At 41.9% G+C, this 10,773-nt stretch overlaps 1 protein-coding gene across 1 annotated transcript in view; it reads left to right on the top strand.

Annotated features, from left to right (window-relative positions):
• The window catches only part of TMTC4 (transmembrane and tetratricopeptide repeat containing 4), a 109,228-nt gene that overhangs the window by 80,630 nt on the left and 17,825 nt on the right, over positions 1 to 10,773 (top strand). The window contains exons 11-13 of the mRNA XM_006851533.1: positions 6,992 to 7,071; positions 8,091 to 8,198; positions 8,321 to 8,462. Of these exons, the coding sequence (XP_006851596.1) occupies positions 6,992 to 7,071; positions 8,091 to 8,198; positions 8,321 to 8,462 (330 nt within the window). The remainder of the gene's footprint in view (positions 1 to 6,991; positions 7,072 to 8,090; positions 8,199 to 8,320; positions 8,463 to 10,773) is intronic.

Raw genomic sequence — 10,773 nt, 5'->3', positions numbered from 1 at the left:
AGTTTAGGATAAAGCACTAAATTGCCATACAGAAGATCAGCAATTCAGACCTACCAGCCTCTGTCAGAAACCCTATACAGTGTAGACCAACACAGACAGTACTCAATAACATGAACAACAGACTAGACCGGGATGGTGCTGTGGTTCCAGTTAGTCTAGTAAATGAGGGGTTAAAAGGACGTGTGAACGATTTCACGTGTTATAAGCTGGAAATCACAGGGCATGTGTTCATGTGCACACACCATGTGTGTGTCATTTTGTCTCTTTAATACAAGGCCTACGGTTTGGAATGGACCCATTGGTAATAACTCTCTCCAAGAACTGTTTATAGCAATGCTATTTGGTATAAACATGATCTAACACTCCATACATAAGTTCTACTTTAAATTGAAGAATCTGTATGTCATTGTCTTTATTATTTGGGGGTGGGGCTACGTTGAGTACAGGCAAGAGACCATATTTTGGAAAATACGATCTTGTTCACCCTCTTTGCAGGGGAAACATTTTCCAAACTGGTCTCCACTTAACATTCCTTCAATATTGAGTAACTGGCAACTAACTGCCAATTTTAAAACCAAACCACATCTTTTTCAAAAGATTGTAATATCCAAATGCCTGGTCTGTATTTGATTACCCACAATGCCATGCATATTGTAGGCCTCAGCCAGAAGACCAGGGAGAAATACTAAGGTATTGGCTATTGAATGGAACCAGATGAAAATTCCATTTATTGCACCCACTATATTTGATGCCAACTATGTAATTTTATTTACACAGTACTTCATTTTCAAGACTTACAAGTAGGATAATGAGTTGGACTGCAAGAAAAGTTTGACCTGCAAGATCGGCAGTTCACATTCACTAGTTGCTCCTCGGAAACCCTAAAAAGGGTCACTGTGATTTGGAACTGACTTGCAAGCACTTAACAATAACAACACCAAGTACAATGTAATTAGTATCAGCTCTGTAATACAACTGTAAATTCTCTTAACAATGGAAAGGACAGTGTATCACATGAGCTTTTACAGATCAAGTGACCCAGGATCAGTTACAGAATTTTTATGTCTGTCTTTTTTTTTCTTTTTTAGTATCAAAATTTAGCAGAATATTTGCAACTAACAAACTGATTTTCGTGCTGCTGTCAGTGCATTTCCTTATTGATCCTTTTACTTCACTTGTACATCCATGTCTGGGCTATAGTGGTAGTTGTTATCTTCTGCTTTCCTGTACTGTGTCATTGCCTCAGTGTTGGAATCACAAAGGCTAGAGGGGAAGTTGAAGAATAAGCAGCCTTTTTCAGTCTTTTTTTTTTACATCCCATGGAAACAAAAATCAGGAATTCTTTAAACACTATTTTAAGTTAAGCAAATTATAATTTGTTTTATTTTGTTTGTTTGTTTAACAATGTAGGCAGCACATGTTTATTCATACAATTCCCTCTCTAACCCTGTTAAAGATGACCTCTGGATAAACCTGTTTACCAATCCTGTATTCCAGAGAGCTTGCCTGCGAGGGCTGTATTAGATGTTGAACTAGCGTCATGTCTTAGCCACAGTTTGTGTTTCCAGGCTTTCTCCCTTGTCTTCTGGTTGAGGTGTAGAACAGAACACTGTCTATACTGCAGAGGGCAGTTGAACTCTTTGAGCTTTTTATTGAGGGAACAGTGTTTCCCATAACAAAGGGAAGCAGCAGGAGGGTGTACTCAGGAGTCTGAGTGTCTGTATTTGTATTCTTACCACCACCTGGACAATCCTGGCTGGCTGGATTCTCCTCTTGCCTTGCCTTCCTTTGTCAAGAGATATGAAGGTATACACATCCAGACTGGGTGGGGGAAGGGAGCCCGCTTTTTGAAATGTGTGGGTTCTGGTGATAGCATTAACAAAGCCCCTTCCAAGCTAGTTTGAAGATGATAATGTCTATTGTCCTTGATGACGTAAAGTGCTGTGGAATCAAGTCTGACTCATAGTGACCCCGCAGAGCATTTCCAAGGAGCAGCTCGTGGGATTGAACACCGACTCTGTGGTTAGCAGTTCAGTGTTCATCCTACAGCGCCACACTTGTTGTTGTTAAGTGCCGCTGAGTCGGTTCTGACCCATAGCAAAAATGGGCTGTTGGTGAGCTTGAACTGCCGACCTTGCAGTTCAAACGGCTTTGCAGTCTGGCGCATTAACCGACAGCGCCACACCAGGACTAGGATTCCTATAATAACTATTACTGTTTAGTGGTTAGCAGTTCAGTGCTTATCCTACAGCACCACACGAAAATTCCACCCAGGAACTATTGTTGTTAAGTGCCATCGAGTCGGTTCTGACCCATAGCAACCCTGTAATAGGGTTCTGAGGAGCAGCTGGTGACTTTTAACTACCAACTATGTTGTTCAAATCGACCTTGCAGTCCAGCCCATTAACCCACAGCACCGCTCCAGCACCCAGGACCTATAGTTGTTGTTGTGATGTGCCATCAAGTCAGTTCCGACCCATAGCGACCCTGAACAGGGTTTCCGAGACTATAAATCTTAACGAGAGCAGAAAGCCTCATCTTTCTCCCACGAAGCAGCTGGTAGTTTTGAACTGCTGACCTTGCAGTTCACAGCCCGATTCGTAACCACTATGCTACCAGAGCTCCTTCCAGGATCTATTAGTGGGCAATAATTTAGTTCTGAAAGTTTAAATCTACTGTATGCTATACACTCGTGCACATTTATATCACCTGTGATTCTCTGGCTCACGACTCCTTCTCTCTGGTAAAATTAAATGAGTATACAAGTGGGCTTCAAACAGTTCATGGGAAAATTCCATTATCTTTTCATTTAATTTTTCACAAACTTTTTGACACCCTTTCATACTTGAAAACTGACAAATTAGAATGATCAGTTTGAACCACAAGGTCGACTATTTCCACTCCTCAGAAACACTGTACAGGGTCACTGTGAGTCTTAAAGACCCTATGTGGAGCACCACACCAGGTCTCGATGTCACTCTTGCCGTTCCCAAATCAATAAATGGCCTTAACTCTCAGGTTGCTATTGACCTTGTTCTAGTAAAGTGCCAAAAAGAGATTTTGTTCATCAACAATAATTTTTTATAGTTTTGATGTTGTTGTTGTTGTTAGGTGCCATTGAGTTGGTACCAACTCATAGCGACCCTATGCAAAACAGAATGAAGCACTACCACATCCTTGGCCAACCTCACAATTGTTGCCATGCTTGAGCCCATTGATACTGCCATTTTGCCAATCCATCTCACTGGGGGTCTGCCTCTTTTTCTCTGACCCTCCACCTTACCAAACATGATATCCTTCTCCAGTGACTGGTTCCTCCTGACAATATGTCCAGTGTATGGGAGACTAAGTTTGGCCATCCTGGCCTCCAAGGAGCACTCTGGCTGCACTTCTTCCAATACAGATCTTTTGGTTCTTTTGGCAGCCCATGGCACTTTCAATATTCTCCTCCAACACCGTAACTCAAAAGCATCAATTCTTTTACGGTCTTCCTTATTCACTGTCCAGCTTTCGCATGCATATGAAGTTACTGAAAATATTATGACTTGGGTCAGGTGCACTTTAGCTTGAGAGCTGACATCTTTGCTCTTCAACACTTTAAAAAGGTCTTGTGCAGCAGATTTGCCTAATGCAATATGTCATTTGATTTCTTAACTGCTGCTTCCATGAGTGTTGATGGTTGATCCAAGAAGAATGAAGTCCTTGACAACTTCAATCTTTTCTCTGTTCATAAGAATGTTGTTTATTGGTCCAGTGGTGAGGATTTTTGCTTTCTTTACACTGAGATGCAATCCCTACCAAAGGCTGTGCTCTTTGATATTCATCAGTAAATGTTTTAAGTCCTCTTCACTTTCAGCAAGCAAGGTTGTATCATCTGCATATTGCAGGTTGTTAAATGAGTCTTCCTCCAATCTTGATGCCACATTTTCCTTCATATAACATAGTTTCTTGGATTATTTGCTCAGCATACAGGTTGAATAAGTATGCTAAAAGAACACAACCTTGTCACATACCTTTCTTAATTTTAAACCATTCAGTGTCCCCATGTTCTGTTCAAACAGCTGCCTCTTGGTCCAGATACAGATTCCTCACGGGCACAATTAAGTGTTCCAGAATACTCATACTTCGCATTGATAGTTTTGATAAACCTGTGCAATCTCATTTACCCTGTTCTGAGTTCTGGCCCCAGCTACTATCTTTGTGATATATTACCAACCAAAGTACAATTGAGAACATACCATCATTTGGCCTCGTGGGTGCATGTTGGTTAAGGTTTATGGTTTCTTGTTGTTAGGTGGCGTGAAGTGGGGACCAACTTGCAGCCTGTCATACTTTTACTAGTCTCCTCCAACACCATAACTCAAATGCATCGATTCTTCAATGGTCTTCCATATTCACTGTCCAACTTTCTAGTCAGCTTTACCACCTTCTTCCTTCAGTCAGTTAAGATTCTCTTTATATTACTGTATTCCCTGTTGCTTTCTTCTGCTTTTTAGTTTGATTAGAAAAGTAAAAGGAGGTTAGCATTTCAGAGGATTGCCTTCTCCACCCACTTGCTCTCTGGGTGATTACACACATCCATGGCTCTCGCTTCCCATCAGTATGGGAACAACCTAGTGTGCTCCTCTCCTGAGCTCAGTTACCACCCTGGTTTCTCTGCTGGGTTTTTCAAAGGACTTCAAGATCAGCATGATTCGTAGCTCCTGCCCAGATAGTCAGTTGCATTCCTTAAAAGTGATTACCATTGTTTAGTCTGGAAGTTGTTGTTGCTGTTCAGTTGACCTTGACTGAGGGTGACCCTGTGATAGAAGAGAACACAACTCTGCCTGGCCCTACACCATCTTCATGATTCTTGGTGTCTCGAGAACGTTGTTGTAGTCACACTGTTCTGAGTGTCTTCAACCTAGGAGCTTCATCTCCCAGCACCATATCAGACAGTATTCCTCTGTGATCCATAGGATTTTCATTGGCTAATTACCAGACATTTCTTCGTAATATGTCTTAATCTGGATGCTCCATAGAAACCTATCCACCATGGTTGACCCTGCTGGTATTTGAAATGCTGGTGGCGTAGCTGCCAACATCACAGCAACACTCAAGCCAATACAGTAAAACAAACTGAAGACAGATGATGGTGGTTATGGGCCATGGAGTCAGTTCCGACTCATAGTGACCCTGCACAGGGTTTCTGAGTCTGTAAATCTTTACAGGAGCAGAAAGTCTCGTCTTTCTCCTGTGGAACTGCTGGTTGTTTTGAACTACTGACCATGAGGTTAACAGCCGAACTCATAACCACTACACTACCAGAGCTCCTTTGAAGACAGGTAGTGGCTAGAAAATTAGAAACTTAGAATTCACTGTAGACACATTCTTCCTCCACATACTTAGGAAGGAAACAAATCACAGAAGCCTGTGATCTATTGGACATGAGTATCCTTCACACTGCCCGCTTCTGTGACCACCTCCATCCTCATCAGTCTGTTGTTTTCCCTGGACTCTCTGGATTCCTGGTATCTGCCTCCACAGTGAGCTACCAGGCCTGGCCTCTCACTGGATTCCCGGTGTCTTCCTCCACAGTGCAGACAGGGTGATTTATTTTAAGTAAATGGAAATCTGATGATACCCCTGTACCTTACAAATCCTGAGGGCAAAGACAACGCTGCCTACACAAGGCTGCATACAGCCTGCTTCCCCGGGAGTCTTCCAGCCCTCTCTTACTTTCTGCTCTCTAGACACAGGGCTTCCTCCTGGCCCAGGAGCCCCGCACATGGTGCGTCCTCTGCTTGCGACACTCTGACGGTTATCAGCAGCCCCTTTCCCTGGTCATGCCCCTGTTCAGACCTCAACCACAAAGTCCATTCCTAAAGACTCCTTTCCCCAGTCCCTCAAACCACCTTCCTTCAGAGCCCTTCATGCTCTCTGTCTAGACCAGACAATAGCTGTGAATCTCACTGAAAGCCTAGTGTCTGGTGCCCAGGGGCTGGTCAATCATTTCCTGAAGGAATGAGTGAGTATGTATTATTAGCTATAAAGTAAAGTACTTCAAATACTATACCAGAAATGGCTGAATTGTTTAAAATGAGCCTTCAGATGAATTGTTGCTGTATGGATGGACGTTTGTTGGCTTACTGTAATAGGGTAAAGTTCTGGTGTGACACAGTAGGATAAGCATCTGACGTCAAGGTTGGTTTGAACTGCAAGGTCAGCAGTTCACAGTCAGCAGCCGCTCCTTGGAAACCCTATACAGGGTCGCTGTGAGTCAGAACTGACTCAACAGCACATCTAGAAGGGAATTTGAGGGATTACTAGTAAAGATAAGGCGCCCTGGTGGTACCATGGTTAGACATCAGCTGTTACCTGAAAGGTCTGCCAGTCAAACCCACAAGTAGTTCTATGGGAGAAAAAATCTGGTGACCCACTTCCTTAAATATTGTTGTTGGTTGTGTGAGTGCCATAAAGTTGATTCCACTCCATAGCGACTCTGTATAGGGTTTTCAAGGAGCGATGGGTAAGCTTGAACCACTGACCTTGCACTCAAACTGACTTTGCAGTCCAGCGCATTAACCCACAGCGCCATGACTCGTCCTTAAATATGGCAACCTAGAAAACTCTATGGAACCATTCTACTCTGTCTTGTGGAGTCACTATGCTATCCGATGGCATGTAGTAAAAACAATCAGTTTTCTTACTTTTCCATTTTTTTTCTGTTAAGTTCTGTAGTCACTTTCCACCTAATCACACTTTAGTCATAATACCTGCTTGTCCCGTCACCTCCCTTTCTCCTAATCTTTTCTGACAGAGGGGAGGGATTCAAGCACAAAGAAACCCCCAGCTTGAGCTCTGTAGGATTTTAGCTGAGATTCTGGTGGGTGTTTTGTTGTGTTGTGTTGTGCCTTTACCTTCTCACTTCAGTTAGAATGTGTGCTAGATACACAGCCTCTGAACAACGAAATTGACCTGCTGATGGACAAATCATTATGTGCATTTTCAGGTTCACTACAATGTTGGGAAAAACTTGGCTGATAATGGTAACCAAACAGCTGCCATCCGATATTACAGGGAAGCTGTAAGGTACTACACTCTTATTGTCCCCCATAAGAAATGTCACTCACAAGAGGGTAAGTCAAACAATATTGCTATAAAATTATAGAAACTTTTATTAGACAGCAAAAAAGAAAACATAAAAATCTGAAGCTCTTGTTTCTCAACACATCCTCCATCTGGGTCTACATACTTCTGAAGGTGGTGTTCCCATCTTTCTAACCGCTCCCCAAAGAATTCTCCACTCTTCAGTTTTTCAGTTTACACCACATCACACAGCAGGCAGTTTTAGCATCTACTAGCCGCTGAGATTGTGTTCTTTGTCAATGTCATGTAAATTTGGGAAGCAAAAAAAAATCTGAAGGGCCAAGATCAGGGCTGTAGAATGAATAGAGTAAGGTTTCCTAACAGAATTCTCATAAGACAAATTTTATTCCCCTCAAAGAATGAGTAGGTATACTTTGTCATGATGGGGGGTGGGGAGGTAGAAAATACCTTCACCTAAGTTTTTTACCCTTTTTCTCACCAATACAGCTTCCAGTTTTCTTAAAATGGATTCATAATAAGACACTGTGGTCATCCTGTGTCTTTTGAGGTGATCTATCAAGATTACCCCTTAGGAATCTTAATGAGCAATCAGCACAACCCTGTGCACTGACCTCTCTCTGCCTTGGGTTTAACTGGCCCAGCAGATCTCCAGCAAAGTCCTTATTTTGATTGGACCTTTTTGTTTTGTTTTGAAATCACCTTAAGGAGACTAAGACAAGTGTTTTCCTGAGAAAACTTGTCTTCAGCCATCCACTGATCACAGAGTCATGTTTGAGCACATTTTGCACGTTTTGTTTGGAATAAATATGTGCAAACTGGATCCCTCATACCTATACTGTCTGACTTATCCTCAGATGTCCATAATGTTTTAACTTTCTAAGGTTAGAAACCTAGAAACCTGTCCCCTTTAAGACCACACGTTTAAAGAGCTCTTGCCAGTTCCTAAAAGCTTAGCAAAAACTACTGTCCTTTAACTAACTGTTTTCTCTGTCAACTTCCAGATTAAATCCCAAGTATGTTCATGCCATGAATAATCTTGGCAATATCTTGAAAGAAAGGAATGAGCTCCAGGAAGCTGAGGAGCTGCTGTCTTTGGCTGTACAAATACAGTAGGCATTGCTTTTACAATTAGACTAGTAACAAAGTAGTTAACTTCTGCATTCTTGTTCTAAATCTTCCTTTTTCTTGTTTATCTTTCTTTTTCTTTTTTTTTTTTTAAATGCCCTGCCAGGCCAGACTTTGCTGCTGCATGGATGAACTTAGGTATCGTCCAGAACAGCCTCAAGCGGTTTGAAGCAGCGGAACACAGTTACCGGACAGCGATCAAGCACAGAAGAAAATACCCGGACTGCTACTACAACCTTGGACGTTTGGTAAATTTGGGGTGCTCTTGTAGCTGTGGATGGAAAGATTTTTTTTCTCCTTATTTAGAATAAAAATGACAGTAGTGACCATGTTTATAACATACTTACACATATATTTATTTCATTTAAAGGGTGCTGATGGGTTTTCTTATATATATTTTTCTAAAAAAAAGTCTTAACTACAGGGCAATCCAAATCTATTTAGTCATGCTGACAAGATCACAAAAGCAATATGTTAAACTAAAAAATAAGTTTGAAAATGTTTAAATCTCTTAAGCCCTATAAAACAATACTCCATGGAGTAACTTCCTGATAAACATCAGATTCTCTCTTTTAAAGCAGGGAGTCAATAAAAACTGAGATTAAGAAAACAAACCAACAGTGGGCTTTCTGACCTTCCCTTATTCTCCTTTCTCAGGGGAACTGCTCCTTTGATTTTCTTGACAAAGAAAATGAGACTTAAATACAAATATCAGCATTCTTTCATCAAGAATGCTTGTCCTCACCCTCAACCAAGACTTGCATTTCATTTACGAAGCTGAATAGAAGTATTGTTATACTGCTGTTTCTTGGCCCTGACTCCTGGGGACCCTAGGCACTAAGAAAGGAGATGCCACCTGGTGCTGAGCCATCCATGATGCCTTGGGGATCCCACAGTTGTCATCCGTAGAGTTTTCGTTGGCTGATTTCTGGAATTCAGTTGCCAAGCCTGTCTTCCTCATCTGTCTTAGACTGAAAGCTCTACTGAGACTTTTTTAGCATTAGAGCAAACTTCTCTTAGAGACAGGTGGTAGCTGGGTAGGAAGCGCATTGGTCTGGAATCGAACCTGGACCTCCCACATAGAGAGTGAGAATTCTACCAGTGAATACCACTACCCCCACAAATTTGTTGTTATTATTAAGTGCCATCGGGTCAGTTACGATCCATAGTGGTCCTGTATAGGGTTTCTCAGGAGCAGCTGGTGAGCTTGAACCACCAACCTTGCGGTTCAACTCAACTTTGAATTCCAACTCATTAAACCACAGCGCCACACCAGGAGTCCACCATCATAAATAGACATAACCAGAACAAGCCCACTACCATCGGGTCTATTCCGACTTAGTGTTGTTGTTAAGTGTCATTAAGTCAGTTCCGACTCATAGTGACCCTGTATAGAGTTTCCGAGGAGTGTCTGGTGAATATGGTCCACTGACCTTGCAGTTCAAACCAACCTTGTCCAGTGCATTATCCCACAGTGCCACACCAGGACTCCTAGATAGAGTTTCTGAAACCATAAATCTTACGAGAGCAGAACGCCTCCTCTTTCTCCCACTAAGTGACTGATAGTTTGAATGCTAAGCTTTCACTTAGCAGCCCAGTGCCTAACCCACAATGCCACTAGTTGTTGGTGGTGGTAAGTCCCGTGGAGTCGGTTCCAACTCATAGTGACCCTGCACAGGGTTTCCGAGGCTGTAAATCTTTACAGGAACAGAACGCCTCATCTTTCTCCCATGGAACCACTGGTAGTTTCGAACTGCTGGCCTTGAGGTTGGCAACCCGACTCGCTACCAGAGCTCCTTACAAATAGGTATGGATTCAGTATATTTGGTCTTCTTAGATAAAATTGCTAAGGGAAATATTTGTATTCATTTTGACTAAACTGGAATACAAGGGTCTTCAAAAAGTTCATGGAAAAATTCCATAATTTTTTTTATTCCATTTTCCACAAACTTTTCGAAGCCCCCTGTTATATGTTTATTGATATGAAGTTGGAATCAAATAGACAGCAGTTAATTCAAGCTTCTCCTTTGTTGTTGTTGGCCCCGACTCAGTGACCTTCAGCACAACAAACAGAGCACTGGCCCCTCACAACCATTGCTTTGTGGGAGCCCATTGCTGCTGCCACTGTCCACGTCCCTAGGTGGTTCCCTTTTTTTTTCTGATGCATCTGATAACAGAGCTGAAGTATGAGACATGTAGACTCGCCATCCTGAATTCTAAGGAACATACTGGCCGTATTTCTTCCAACACATACTGGTTTCTTCTTCTGACAGACCATGGTTCTTTTAATCTACTTTGCCAATATTATAATTCAAACACATCCATTCTTCTAGTCTGCCTTATTCATTGTCCAGCTTTCACATGCATATGAGGCGATTGAAAATACCATGGCTTGGGTCAGGTGCACCTTAGTCCTCCAACTAATTTTTTTTTTTTTTTTTAACACTTTAAAGAGGCCTCTTGAAATAGATTTCCCTAATGCAATACATCATTTGATTTCTTGACTATTTCTTCTATGAGCATTGATCGTAAATCCAAGTAAAATGAAATCTTTGACAA

The sequence above is a fragment of the Chrysochloris asiatica genome, unplaced genomic scaffold (assembly GCF_000296735.1).
Source record: "Chrysochloris asiatica unplaced genomic scaffold, ChrAsi1.0 scaffold00029, whole genome shotgun sequence".
Taxonomy (NCBI): Eukaryota; Metazoa; Chordata; class Mammalia; order Afrosoricida; family Chrysochloridae; genus Chrysochloris; species Chrysochloris asiatica.
This window is presented reverse-complemented; position numbering and strand designations above follow the sequence as displayed.